We start from the raw sequence: 15,326 nt of genomic DNA, 5'->3' as shown, positions 1-15,326 counted from the left end.
TTCTTTCCCACAATTGTATTGCCACTTTTCAAATGTTTTATAGACACTTGGAGAAACAAGAGGCACAAGAGAATTTAATTTGTCACTCACCGATACCATCATCCTCATCGTCTCCATCATTGTCATCCTCATCTTCCTCCAGGTCTTCATTATCCTCCTCTTCCTCATTTTCCAAATACTCCAATTCACTGTTAAGGCTGGGCTCAACGTCACTTTCTGAAACTGCCTCTTCAGACATGGCGTCTTACTAGGCTCTCAAAATATTACCTGCACACCTTCATTAGATGCCCTAAGAAAAAGAACAAAACATTTCATCACAATGTAGTATTCATGTCGTTGCACTGTTAATCAACAATTCAATTTGCCAATGATGACATTAAAGTCAAACCCCTATCGATAAACATTTATTCTTTAGCAACAAGACTACACAAAATGTCCCAATATTTAGAAATTGACAGATATTTAATGTACACTTATTTGGAAACAATAGTTTATTTATTGTCTATGAAGAGTTTATCGCCGGCCACTAGAGGGCAGTGTCACTGCTGTCGCTGCCCGGTTATGCCGTGCTCTGACCCGGTAGTGCCGAGCGGCCATTTTAGTTCAAACATTGTTCATTCACTCCGCCTCGAGTTGAGACGTTTGTCCACTCATTCATGTAAGACTGTTTCCAACTTTCCACTATTATATTATACTATATATATATATTATACTGTTATACTACTATACTCTGCTTTGTGGTATATATTTGTGTTGAGTAGATTGCATGGATGTAATACTTTGTCAGCTTATCTTGCTGCATTACTCTGTTTCAGGGTGTTGTCATCCTTGTCAATAAATTTCCGAAACTGATATTGAGGAGTGTGTTTCTTCATGATGACACCATGAATGAGTAGACGAACAGGACGCATGTAGCAACCGCAGGGCTCGGGGCGGGGCTGGCCTGTGGAGTCGTCTTCAGGCGCCGGAATGACGACATGGCTGATAGGGAGGACAACAGGAGAGCGTTACGGGCCATCTCTTTGTTCTCGACGAGTGCAATCACGTCGTTAACTGGCTTGACCAGGACGTCAGTTGTCCCCAGCGTCTCGCGGCGTATGTCCGAGTCATAGATGCCATTAAGCAGCACATCGCGGATAATGTGGTCGGTATAGTCCACGTCCTTACCACACTCGCATACCGCATTATATGCGCATGTCTCTGCTTTACCCCGCACCCTGGCAGCGAATGCGCGGAATGCCTCGTAGCGTTCCTGGCGTAACTGAAGTAGTTCGGTGTGCAGGACGCATGTAGCAACTGGGATGACAGCTAGGGAACGCATGACGGTGATCAGGTCTGGCAAGGGTCCGGAAGGGGCGTCGGGGACGGCTTTCAACAGGCTGTCTCCAAGTACAGGCCCAGCGCACTGAAACAGCTGGAAGGGGGCCTGTCAACCAGGTGGCTAACTATGCCCAGTTGCGTGACACGATGGCTCCATTTAAGCAGTTCCTCAGCCCACGCTGTGTGTTCCTATGGTCCCCCGTTCTGGAGGAGGCCTTCCAGACGTCCAAGCAGGCCATAATGGAGGCCATCCGTGAGGGCGTGGAGATCTACGACATGCAGAAGCGTAGCTGCCTCCGCCCTGACTGGTCCATGCGTGGCATTGGCTACTTCCTGCTCCAGCAACATTGTCACTGTGCCTCGGGCATACCGGACTGCTGTCCAGGAGGGTGGAGGATCACCCTCGTGGGTTCGCGTTTCCTGTCCCCTGCGGAGCAGCGCTATGCGGCCGTCGAGGGAGAGGCCCTAGCTGTGGCCTGGGGCCTGGAACAGACGCGGTACTTCACGCAGGGGTCCGACAACCTTGTCGTGGTCACCGACCATAAGCCGTTGGTGAAAATCTTTGGCGACCGTACGCTGGATGAGATCACAAACTCGCGTCTGTTTAGACTCAAGCAGCGCACCCTCCCATGGCGCTTCGACATTGTGCATCTGCCTGGCAAGAGCAACTATGCCGCTGATGCCACGTCGAGGCATCTTTCCCCCTCGGGTTCAGCGAACTTCCTCTCATTGGGGCTGCCGAGCGGACCTGACGCCGTGGAGTCAGCACTCATGGCCTCCATCCGCGACGATGCACGGGAGCTCGGAGCCGTCTCTTGGCCCCTCCTCGCACGGGAAACAGCGGCTGATGGATGCCTCGGCCACCTCCTCCAACTCATCGAGCAGGAGGGTGGGATTGACGTTAACGACCCTGCCCTGGCGGGTCTGTCATCGGTCTGTGAGTCCGTCTACACCCAGGACGGCGTCCTGCTCTATCGGGACCGCGTCGTGGTTCCCCCGTCCCTCCGTGAGAGGGTCCTTCGGCATCTCCATGCCGCTCACCAGGGGGACCTCAGCTATGGGGCAGCAGGCCCGAGCCATAGTTTACTGGCCGGGATGTCCGGGGACATTCAGGCCACCAGGGACGGGTGTGCAGACTGCAACCGCAATGCTCCGTCACAGGCGGCTACACCCCCCCGGCCGTCCTCACCCCCGTCCACGCCATTCGAGGCGGTGTTTGCTGACTTCTTCGACTATGGGGGCCGTCACTACTTAGTTGTCGGGGATCGGCTCTCGGGCTGGGTAGAGGTCCTGAGCTCTACGGCGGGTACTGCCCTGGCGGGCTCAGCTGGCCTTGTCCAACACCTCCGGTCGTTCTTCGCCACCTTCGGCGTACCGGAGGAGCTCTCGAGCGACGGTGGTCCAGAATTCAAGGCGAGCCACACTGAGGACTTCCTCCGCTTATGGCACGTCAAACACCGTGTGTCTTCCGTTAGCTTTCCGCAGTCGAATGGGAGGGCGGAGGTTGCGGTTAAGACTGCTAAGCGCCTCTTGATGTCCAACACCGGCCCGTCGGGCAGCCTTGATCAGGACCGCTTCCTGCGCGCTATGCTGCAGTTGCGTAACACGCCTGACCCCGACTGCGACCTCTCGCCAGCACAGATCATCTTCGGCCGCCCCCTTCGTGGCTCGCTTTCCTTCGTGGCTCGCTTTCCTTCGTGAACCGCCTCGAGAAGTTCTCGAACCCGCATATCCGCCTGCTATGGCGCGAGGCATGGGCGGCGAAGGAGGACGCCCTTCGGACCCGTATGTCCCGTACCACCGAGTCTCTGGGAACTCACTCGAGACCGCTCCGCCCATTGGCACTCGGCGAAAGGGTTTTCCTCCAGAACCAGCAAGGCCCGAGCCCCCACAAATGGGACAGGTCAGGGATCGTGGTGGAGTCGCCGGGCCACGACCAGTATCGGGTCAGGGTTGACGGTTCGGGACGTCTGACACTGCGCAACCGGCGGTTCCTCCGTGCCTACACGCCGGCCACACCCTGCGCCCGTGAGCAGTTGGCTGCGCCGTGGCCGCCGCCCTGGGTCATCAGCCCCCACCTATCCACCCGGGCTGGTCGACGCCCCAGGGGATTGCTCAGCGGCCGGCTGTCGGGCCCCGCGACTCGGCTATTGGCGCTTCCCCACTGACGCCTGCTGTTGAGGCGTCCTCTGACCTCACTGGTCCTACGGGTGCCTTCCTGGGTGCACCGCTCCCGGTGCCGCAGTCGCCGCCGACGCTGCCGACGCTGCCCCAGCCGATTCGGCCGGGCCGTGTGAGGAGGCCACCTGCACGTTACGAGCCCGAGTCTGGCAGCTGGATACGGGATCTAGACCGTTAACCTATTCCGGCCCATAGCTTTCCGGTCTGGGGGGGATGAAGAGTTTATCGCCGGCCACTAGAGGGCAGTGTCACTGCTGTCGCTGCCCGGTTATGCCGTGCTCTGACCCGGTAGTGCCGAGCGGCCATTTTAGTTCAAACATTCTGCCTCGAGTTGAGACGTTCGTCCACTCATTCATGTAAGACTGTTTCCACTATTATATTATACTATATATATATTATACTGTTATACTACTATACTCTGTTTCGTGGTATATATTTGTGTTGAGTAGATTGCATGGATGTAATACTTTGTCAGCTTATCTTGCTGCATTACTCTGTTTCATGGTGTTGTCATCCTTATCAATAAATTACCGAAACTGACATTGAGGAGTGTGTTTCTTCAGTCTATATACGGGAGGAAAAGCCCCATTGTATAAAACTCCCCCGTTAGTTGGACTATTCCGTGTGACCCCTAGCCAGAATTACAAGTGGTCTCAACCATGTGGCGCCATTTCGCAAGTAGGGCTGTGCAATTTAATCGATCCTGCGATATATATCGATATTTTGTTTCCCGAGAAAGTATCGATATTTCAGCCGCGAGTATCGATACATTAAGTCCCATTCAAATCCCCCGTGTTCCGCCTGGCACTCTGCTCGCTGCCCATTACGTCAGCCAGCCGCTAGTGTCGCTGTAGAGCATTTCTAGATACACAGATCTAGTGTGTCTTCTTCTCGCGGTGAGTGCGAAGCGGTTCAGGAGAATGGCGGCGGACATTAACCCAGCACCTCCGCGCTTAAAAGCAGATGTGTGGGAGCACTTCGGGTTTAAAAAGAAGAAGGAAAGTGACAGTTTAGATAAAACTATTGCGGTTTGCAAGCTGTGTCACACAAACGTGAAATACTCTGGAAATACCACTAACCTACGAACCCACCTACAACGTCACCACCCGGACAAGGTAATGCTAACTGAGGAACTCAAGAAGCTGCGGCCACCTGCTGCACCTTTTAATTCTCCATTGTCCATTGTGATACTGCACTTTATGTACTTATGTTTCAAAGGCTTGTAAGCTACAGTTTGCACTGTTTCAATAAATGAAACAAATTTTCTCACCACATATTTTGATTAATTTTGTCCAGCATTTGCAAGCTGTAGACTCTCTGTCTAGTCAGAGCCATATATTGTGTAATTGATGCTTTCAGTTTTCAGTTGAATTAATTCAATCCAAGTCAATGGAACACTCACCAAAGATGTCACCAAAATCACACTGTCCCTTTAAAATCTTTCAGAAAATGATGTAAGTGTATCGAATTATATCGAATCGTATCGAATCGTATCGTTGGCTGAATATCGTCATATATCGTATTGTGAGCTGAATATCGTGTATCGTATCGTATCGGGAGATTAGTGTATCGCTACAGCCCTATTCGCAAGGTGCACTTGCTGTTCAGTGGAAGCAAAGAGACTGATGGCGATCGGACTGTCACTATTGTGTTATAACCATATAACTGTGATATAGTGTTGGCGGAGTCTGTGTTGTGGACATGCGTGTGCGTGCATGAAAAATTTAAGTGCATGTAGTCTTGTTCAGTGGAGTGTTCAGTAAGTTTGTGTCCGCAATTACCCGGCTAACTCCGTAAATGAGGTTAGTTAGCCATAGCAGCTAGCCTTGCCATGCGGAGCACGTGGCAGCACCGCCTGTATTAATGTATAACCATAGACTGTATATACACAGTCTATGTGTATAACGCGATCACCCATTAAGTGCTGGGCTAATGTAAGCATTATTATGTACACTATAGTTATTATATAGAATCGTGTGCATTCCTGTACTTTGTTATGTGTTAATGTTATAATAGTTAGGCCTCGTGTAATAGCATATGTCGGTTTCAATGTTTCAAGTTTCAAGGTTTTATTTGTCATATGCACAGCAGATACAGCGTATATGTTGGCAATGAAAATCTTATGTCGCGTGCTCCTCCAACAACTCAACATACATGGTGCAAATAAGATAAATAAAATAGTGCAAAAAGAGAGAAGAATATTTACAATATCAACAATAAAGATTTGAGGAGGTGAAATATATACATATGTGGAATACATTGAGAGTATTTAAACACTTTACACTGTTGAATGAGGAGGTATGGACAGATGCATTATGTATAGCAGATGAATATGGCAGATATGTATAATATATAGATATGTGTACTATAAACATATGTATGGCAGATGTGTATAATATATATATATGTGTGTACTATAAAAAGATGTGAGTAGACATTCACACAGCTCAGGAGTTCAGCAGTCTTATAGCCTGTGGTATAAAACTGTCTCTGAGTCTGGTGGTCTTGGTCCGGATGCTGCGGTACCGTCTGCCAGACGGCAGCAGACAGAACAGACTGTTGCTGGGGTGATGGGGGTCCTTTAATATCCTACCGGCCTTCTTCCTACACCGCTGGGTGTAGAGGTCCTCCATGGATGGCAGCTCCGTCCTGGTGATGTGCTGAGCAGTTTTCACCACCCTCTGTAGAGTCTTACGGTTGAGGGCGGTGCAACTGCCATACCAGGCGGTGATGCAGCCAGTCAGGATACTCTCGATGGTGCACCTGTAGAAGTTGCAGAGTATCCTGGAGTCCATGTTGAACTTCCGCAGCCTGCGGAGGAAGAAGATCCGCTGTCGAGCCGTCTTGGATATGACCCTGGTGTGATGTGTCCATGTCAGGTCCTCACTGATGTTTACCCCGAGGAACCTGAAGCTGCTGACTCTCTCCACAGGAGTCCCGTCGATGGTGATGGGTGTGTGTGCCTCTCTCTGCCTCTTCCTGTAGTCCACAATCAGCTCCTTTGTTTTGCTGACGTTGAGATGGAGGTTGTTGTCCTGGCACCAAGATGTTAGGGCTCTGACCTCCTCTCTGTACGCCGTCTCATCGCCGTCTGTGATCAGGCCGATGACGGTCGTGTCGTCAGCAAACTTGATGATGGTGTTGGAGCTGTGTGTGGCCACGCAGTCGTGCGTGAACAGGGAGTAGAGGAGAGGGCTAAGCACACAACCCTGAGGGGCTCCGGTGTTGAGGGTCAAGGTGGGGGATGTGATGTTCCCCATCTGCACTGCCTGGGATCTGCCCGTCAGGAAGCTCATGATCCAGTCACAGAGGGCGCTGTTGAGCCCAAGGTCCCTGAGCTTAATGATGAGCTTGGAGGGCACAATGGTGTTGAATGCTGAACTGTAGTCAATGAACAGCATTCTCACATAAGTGTTCCTCTGGTCCAGGTGGGAGAGGGCAGTGTGGAGGGTGAGGGAGATGGCATCATCCGTGGACCTGTTTGCTCTGTAGGCAAACTGCAGGGGGTCCAGGGAGGGAGGAGGTGATAAAAGTTTTGACTAACCGCTCAAAGCACTTCATGATGATGGAGGTGAGTGCAACTGGGCGGTAGTCATTGAGGCAGATGGGTTTTGTCTTTTTGGGGACAGGGACAATGATGGACTCTTTAAAACATGGGGGGACTACAGACTGGAGCAGTGACCTATTGAAAATGTCTGTGAACACATCTGCCAGCTGAACTGCACACACCTTGAGAGCACGGCCAGGGATGCCATCAGGTCCAGGAGCCCTGTGTGCGTTGATCCTTTTCAGAGATCTACACACATCTGCACTGGTTAAAACCAGTGAGCAGGGATCCTGGACCTTTTGTGCCTCCACAGCCGGGGGCTTCTCAAAGCGTGCATAAAATGTGTTCAGTTCATCTGGGAGAGATGCAGACACTTCCTCAGCACCACTCGTTGTCCTTTTGTAGTCTGTTATTGTTTTTAGTCCAGACCACATATTTCTGGCGTTGGAGCCCTTGTAGTTCGACTCCACCGGTGCTATGCTGTTGCGGCCTTTGGCCAATAGAGGGCGGCATAGGCCAGCCAATTGTGCCTTTTTTTAATGTAGATGACAACTGTATCATCCTCTACATTACCGGTTTACTGATTTCTGCTTCATCTTTATGTTACAGAGAACACACACACACACACATTTACACACAAACCCACACGAGAGAACACACCCTGTATAACACGCTAACCCCTGCTAAACCTACATCAATGTCCAGTTCATCACCCTGCGATAAAGTCTGTTAAAGTTGGAACTGCCTGTGGACAGCCGTTCTTCCTCACAAGTCGTTCGACCCTTCTTACAGAGGATAGGAAATCAAGCTGCAGCACAACCAAAACTTTGCACGCACCTGTACTCCACAAATGGTCCTTCGAGCCGGATTGTGTTGACAGCTTTTCCTAATGGCGACATCACAACATCACAATGAGGAAGAAGAACGTCAAGGTGCTCGTCCTCGCCGGCCCCAAAGGGTCCCGGGACATTTAGAGGACTACGTTCTGGCTTATCCACCCCGACGGCTTGTTCCACCTGCACTGCCAGACGACATACAACGCAGTGACACTGGGTCTCACCCAGGGTTGAACTATCGAAACATCCACACCTGAACGACGCTGGACTGAAGGAAGGGAAGACCCTGAAACGGATAGATTACGCCGTATGGAACAGTGTGTATGGGATGTACAGCAGCAGGTCAGGATGTTACAGAGCACACTACAGACATCGATGGAACTCGGCAGGCGTATGCCACATGCGCCCCAGCTCATGCCAGAACGTACCGCTAGTCTGCCTCTCCTCTCTTCAGACATCAGACGACCTGCAACCATCACTGATGAAGGCCGTGTGGATATGCCTCCACCGACATCACCTGCCTCGGTGCCATCATTACCTGCTGTGTTCCAAACATTGCCCCATAATACACAGGCCTCTCCTTTCCAGCCACCTCGTCAGCAACAAGCATCACACCTCAGTCCAACACATGCTCCAGTCCGATTGGCTCCCGCTTCTCCAGGACATTATGTCCCCTTTCCTCAAATGCCTGTCTCACCTGCGCATTCCCCTCTGGCGCCACGGCCTGGATCTGCTCCAGCTGGCCTACCATATCCACTTCTGCCACAGCAACAGCAGCACCAGGAGCAACGGTCTCCGGCATATACCACTGCCCGGCCAAGTCCTCCTCCTGCCGTCTGGCAACCTGCTTACCCTCAGGCACATCCGAATCCTGTACAGTACCAACAACACATGCCTGCTATGATTCCCGGCATGAATTCACATCTTCTAGGGCAGCCTCCCGTTCTGCAGCCACAGCATCCCCCTCAGGCTGCAGGCCAACAGCACGCGTTTCAGCCCACAGCTCCCCATGTGCATCCACCTCACTCCACCAGCTATCCAAATACCTTTCCACCGCCCACACACCATAACGTGCCTCTGTACGCTCAGGCCCAGCCAGCGGCACAGATGCCAAACTTGATGGAGATGGCCATATCCTCCTCATATGGTATTCCGCGGCCCAAACTGATCAGTTTCACGACTGGGAAAGAGAGTGATTTCCTGCTGCTGAAGAAAGGGCTAGATGGGGTATTGGGTCCACATGCTCACCTGTCTGAAGATTATAAATACCAAGTGCTGCTAGACCATCTCAAATTTCCCAGTGCCTTCCAAATAGCCAAGAAGTAGCCTATGTCCATGACACCATGCCATACACTTAGGCCATGCAGGCACTGCAGCAGCGCTATGGACAGCCAAGACAGTTAGTGCAAGGTGAAATAAACACCATCCTTAATGCGCCTGCTGTGAAATATGGAGATGCCGTGGGCTTTGAGGACTTTGCTCTGTCAGTTAATAGCCTTGTTGGACTGCTTAGCAGCCTGGATGGTGCAGCTAGAACTGAACTATTGTGTGGGTCTCATGTGGATAGACTGCTTACTAAACTCCCATCCTCATACAGGGACGGCTTTGCAGAGTATTGTTTAACAACAGGCATTCTGCAGTGGCACTACGAACACCTACACACTCCCTGATCTTGCTGTGTGGTTGGAGAGGAAATCACAAGCAATCCAGATATCCAGGCGAGCTACAGAAAGCTACACTGCCGACAAGCCACCCTCAGAGCGTAGAGAGCAGAAACAATTCAAGGCTTCAAAACCTCAATCTACTGTTTATTATGGCACTAACCAAGTCCCAGATAAGCCTATTACTGCCTCTACAACATCTTCTTCCGGGAAGAGAGAGACACCTAAAGACAATAAAAGGGAACGTTTCAAGCCCTTCTGTCCCTTCTGCAACAGTACAGAACATTACCTGAACTCATGTCATGACCTCAGCAAGCTGACAACCACACAAATAGCAGCATGGATAAAAGACAATAAACGCTGCTGGAAGTGTGGCAGGGCACATCCGCCTGATAACTGCACTCTGAAGAAACCGTGTCTGCACGAGACTGTTTCCAGCACAGATAAGAGTGTCCTTGCAGTGAGTACAGTATCCAGCGCCATCTACTTGGATCAAGTCACCCACTCTGGCAGAGTGATGTTAAAGGTCGTGCCAGTGAAACTCCACAGTAAAGGCAAAACACTATCCACACATGCTATCCTGGATGATGGGTCCGAAAGAACCATCATACTCTCATCTACAGTATACTACTTGCAACTGGGCGGAGCAGATGAGTCGCTCAAACTCCGCACTATCAGACAGGAGGTGTCAGAGCTGCAGGGAGCCTCTGTGTCCTTTGATGTGTCAGCACCAGGATGCCCTCAAGTGAGACATCACATCAGCCATGCCTTCACTGCTAAAGAGCTAGACCTTGGTAAACAATCCTGCCCAATGGATGTTTTACAGCAGAAGTATTCCCACCTGGGAAATATTCCACTTAAAGCATTCAAAGGTGTACAACCTATGCTTCTGATAGGCTCAGACAACCCACAGCTTATCACTCCCACATCTCCTGTCAGGATGGGGCCCCTAGGCAGCCCTGTCGCTGTGAAAACTAAACTTGGCTGGGCTATACAGGGACCAGCTACTTTCCTCCATCAGCCCGATGGAGCCACTTGTCTCCAAACATCATTAATCCCTCTACACTCTCAAGACCTGCGCACCAGTGTTGAAAGACTATGGCAGCTTGATGTGCTGCCATTTCGGCCCGAGAGAGAAGCCACTCGGTCAAAGCAGGACAAAGAGGCCTTGGAGACACTGGAGGCAAAGACAGCGCGAGTTGATGTCGAGGGCATTTCCCGCTATGCAACTCCTCTTCTGCGCCGAAAAAATGTTGCTAAATTAAAGACTCGCCCAGACGTAGTCATGGCTCTCCTGCGATCCACAGAGAGGCGCCTGGCAAAGGACCCCGAGCTGGCGCAAGTGTACAATCAGGAAATCCACAAACTGGAGCAGGCAGGCTACACCATCAAACTCACACCCGATCAGGTTGAAAGCACAGAGGAGTCCTGGTATATCCCTCATCACCTTGTACACCGAAATCGGAAGCCCCGAGTGGTTTTTAACTGCTCCTTCCATCACCAGCAAGGCTGCCTTAATGACCAGTTGTTACCTGGTCCAACCCTTGGCCCTTCCTTACTCGGCGTCCTGCTGCGATTCAGAGAACATCCTGTGGCTGTGAGCGGAGACATCAAAGGAATGTTTCACCAGGTGCGCCTTCTTCCACAGGATCAGCCCCTGTTAAGGTTTATTTGGAGAGACATGGAGAGGGAACGGAGCCCAGACATTTACCAGTGGCGGGTGCTCCCCTTTGGGACAACAGGCAGCCCCTGTTGCGCCACTTATGCCCTCCAGCGGCACGTACAGAGCCACGGAAAAGAGAATGAAGATGTTGTGAATTCAGTTCTGCACTCATTTTATGTTGACAACTGCCTTCAGTCCCTACCTACAGCAACTCAAGCTAAACAGCTCATTGACAACACAAGGCAGATTCTTGCTGCTGGTGGGTTTGAGATCAGGCAGTGGGCCAGCAATCACCCAGAGACGGTGGCTCACCTACCATCTGATGCCAGATCAGAGGGATGTGATCTGTGGCTAAAGGCTAACCAGGCTGATCCTCAGGAGCCAACCCTTGGGCTCGCATGGCACTGTCCATCTGACAGGATTGGATATAAATGCCGCCCAGTTTCATCTGCAGACGCCACAAAGCGCAACGTCTACAGGATATTAGCCTCACAATATGACCCACTAGGCTACATCACGCCTTTCACCACGCAAGCTAAAGTCCTTGTGCAGTCTCTCTGGAAGAAGGAGACAGGCTGGGATGAGCCAATCGAGGATGAGCTACTTCGCCAGTGGCAGGAGTGGGTTAGTGAGCTTCAACATCTGCCTAGCATCAGTATTCCCAGGTGCAACATCACACTTGAAACTGAAAACCGCTCAATCCAGCTGCATGTTTTCTGCGACGCCTCAGAGCGTGCTTATGGAGCAGTGGCATATCTGCAGCTGCAGGCTTCTCATGACGTGGTCCACACCACCTTTGTCATGGCCCGATCGCGTGTCGCTCCCAGAAAACAGACATCAAAGCCGCTTGGCTATGTGTCATCCGACATCGCAGATGAGGATCCCATTACTCCAAATCTGCTGCTCATGGGGCGGCGAGATGCCTCTCTCCCTCAGGCAGCATATGGTGTTGTAACTTAATAGCTTACAGTTTTAAGATTAATGATTTAATCTGTTTATTGATTTAATGCATAGAAAGCTGCTAAAGGTTGTATTACTATTTACAGTTAAAAGGAGAGTTAGAAATAATTATATTTTGTTGTATTCTATCTGATTGATATTGATTTGAGATATGTTTTCTGTTCTATTGCCTAACAAAGGGTTAAGAAACTACCAGAATGCTTAGCGGCTATAACAAGAGTTACGCGCGTTTTCCTTAGGATGATAAGTAGTGCCGCTTATACGAAAAATGACTAGCATACATGGAGCTGTTGATTATATGTTTTGTTGGTGTTTGCTGAACGTGTAATGGTCGCTACTGATTTCTCTAAATAAAGAAGCCTTTGTTTTCATATCCGACGTCCTGCTGTTTATTTTGGAGGTAGTTAATCTACATATGGACCAGGAGAGCTCGGCAGACGTAGATGGAGACACAGCCAAGTCATCGCCGACCAATTCTGGACTCAGTTCACCCAGCGTTACCTCCCAAGCCTGCAGCAACGTCAGAAGTGGCAGCAGTCCACTCCAGATCTGACAGTGGGGCAAGTGGTAATGGTTGTAGACTCACAACTGCCACGTGCTCTTTGGCCTGTGGGCAGAGTCAAACAGGTGACGTCAAGCCCAGATGGACGGATCAGGGTGGCAGACGTGGCTATAGGGAAGCACACCTATCTCCGCTCCGTTGCCAAAGTCGTCATCCTGCCGGAGATGCCTGCTGAGGATGCAGTCATAGTAACAGGGACTTTTACGGGATCCTAATGTGCTGTGCACATTAGGGGGCGGCTGTATAAAACTCCCCCGTTAGTTGGACTATTCCGTGTGACCCCTAGCCAGAATTACAAGTGGTCTCAACCATGTGGCGCCATTTCGCAACGTGCACTTGCTGTTCAGTGGAAGCAAGGAGACTGATGGCGATCGGACTGTCACTATTGTGTTATAACCACACAACTGTGATATAATGTTGGCGGAGTCTGTGTTGTGGACATGCGTGTGCGTGCATGAAAAATGTAAGTGCATGTAGTCTTGTCCAGTGGAGTATTCAGTAAGTTTAATGAGGTTAGTTAGCCATAGCAGCTAGCCTTGCCATGCGGAGCACGTGGCAGCACAGCCTGTATTAACGTATAACGCTATCACCCATTAAGTGCTGGGCTAATGTAAGCATTATTATGTACACTATAGTTATTATATAGAATCGTGTGCATTCCTGTACTTTGTTATGTGTTTATGTTATAATAGTTAGGCCTCGTGTAATAGCATATGTCGGTGCTATGCTGTTGCGGCCTTTGGCCAATAGAGGGCGGCATAGGCCAGCCAATTGTGCCTTTTCTTAATGTAGATGACAACTGTATCATCCCTCTACATTACCTGTTTACTGATTTCTGCTTCATCTTTATGTTACAGAGACCACGCACACACACACACACACACACACACACACACACACACACACACACACACACACACACACACACACTACACACAAACCCACACGAGAGAACACACCCTGTATAACACGCCAGAGTCGGCGCCAGAGCAGATCTACTTGAGGGGCATTGGGTCATTGGCGGGGGGGGGGCTTGCTTGCTTGCTTTTGTGACGTTAAACACTCTTTAGCAACTTCGAACTCAGCGTCAATTATAGTCGATTGTGACAGATCGAGAATATGCTTCACAGCTGGTAGGAGGGGCATCAATGACCGCTAGGGGGGGCACGGCCCTCGAATGCCCCCCCTTAGCGCCGGCACTGTAACACGCTAACCCCTGCTAAACCTACATCAATGTTCAGTTCATCACCCTGCGATAAAGTCTGTTAAAGTTGGAACTGCCTGTGGACAGCCGTTCTTCCTCACAAGTCGTTCGACCCTTCTTACAGAGGATAGGAAATCAAGCTGCAGCACAACCAAAACTTTGCACGCACCGTGTCCTCCACACCCATCGAGTCATTAAAATGTGTGAATTACCAAAGTTACCTTTGCCACCGCATGATAAAATCATAGAGCCAAAAGTAAACATAACATGTTTGAAACAAAGTATAGTACAGTATGTGTTCCATCTGAAGCAGTTAACAAGCAAGACACATGCACATAGTTGAAAAAAAGAACAGCACAATACTTCTAATAAAACACTTGTTTTCTGTAGTAGAAGTCATAAGGAAATTAGACTTTAAATATTTATATACCTGATGCCTCCGAGTCCTTTTTTAAATTGGATCACAATCATCTTAACTACATGGAAAATCTACCTTTCCGTGAAAGGTAAGGTACAGGTGCACAAATAATGTCTGTCAGTCAATTCATAAAAGTTTAGTGTTCATATTGAATGGAAGTTATCCCTGTTGTGGTATTTCCAAATAAGGCTACTATTATGAGGCTCCTTTTGTCCTCATGCAGTATGTTTACATTAGCATATGTCATGCACTGAATGTCAGACATCTGAATCCACAGGATAGAAATATTCATCAGTGCGTGATCTTATGAATAACGATCAATGTTTAGGTGAGGCTACCTATAGAGATGTCACCCAAAGGGTTTTGTGCCGCTAACATGAAGCTACCTCTGCAGCTTATCTATTGTATAATGTTGATTATTAATGGACATTTACTCCAAGCATCTGTCCTGGGTTGGCGTGTTGATCTAAATAACCTAATGCATATAAATATTATTGATATTCAGACACAGTGAGCACAACACCGTGCTAGCTAATTGCAGAACAATAAACGCTAATTCAAACGCTAAAACACGTCGTTGTTTAACCGTTCAATGTCCATCAATGGCAGCAAAACAGGGGGGAGCTGATTGTAACTTGGGTGGGGAGGAAAAACAGCTTTCCCTCCAAAAACGACTGTTTTGTGGGATGTCGTTGAAAGATAACAATCGTTTATATTGAGCAGGGGTAACGGTAGCGGCGCTAATGCTAGCCTGAAATACAACAAGGCTATCCTTGTCGGCTAGGTAGGAAGCGCCAGCTGAACACACACATCAGTCCGCTGATGATCTTACCGTGCATGCGGCTGCGCTGTGCTCCTCAAGAAACCTCGCTGTGCATACACCGACAGACCAAATAATTCCCACAGAACCTGTTTAAATTAAATCAACTGATAAACGTTGCAAATTTCCAATTTCTTTTAGTGTAACCATAAAA

At 49.6% G+C, this 15,326-nt stretch overlaps 1 protein-coding gene across 1 annotated transcript in view; it reads right to left on the bottom strand.

The window, feature by feature from the left end:
* rad54l2 (RAD54 like 2) overlaps nt 1–15,326 on the bottom strand; it is a 27,082-nt gene extending 11,756 nt beyond the window's left edge. Inside the window, 2 exon segments of the mRNA XM_063910948.1 lie at nt 91–289; nt 15,185–15,326. Of these exon segments, the coding sequence (XP_063767018.1) occupies nt 91–238 (148 nt within the window). The 5' untranslated portion in view covers nt 239–289; nt 15,185–15,326.

The sequence above is a fragment of the Eleginops maclovinus genome, chromosome 20 (assembly GCF_036324505.1).
Source record: "Eleginops maclovinus isolate JMC-PN-2008 ecotype Puerto Natales chromosome 20, JC_Emac_rtc_rv5, whole genome shotgun sequence".
Classification (NCBI taxonomy): domain Eukaryota; kingdom Metazoa; phylum Chordata; class Actinopteri; order Perciformes; family Eleginopidae; genus Eleginops; species Eleginops maclovinus.
The sequence above is the reverse complement of the archived record's forward strand: the minus strand, read 5'-3'. Positions and strand labels throughout refer to the sequence as shown.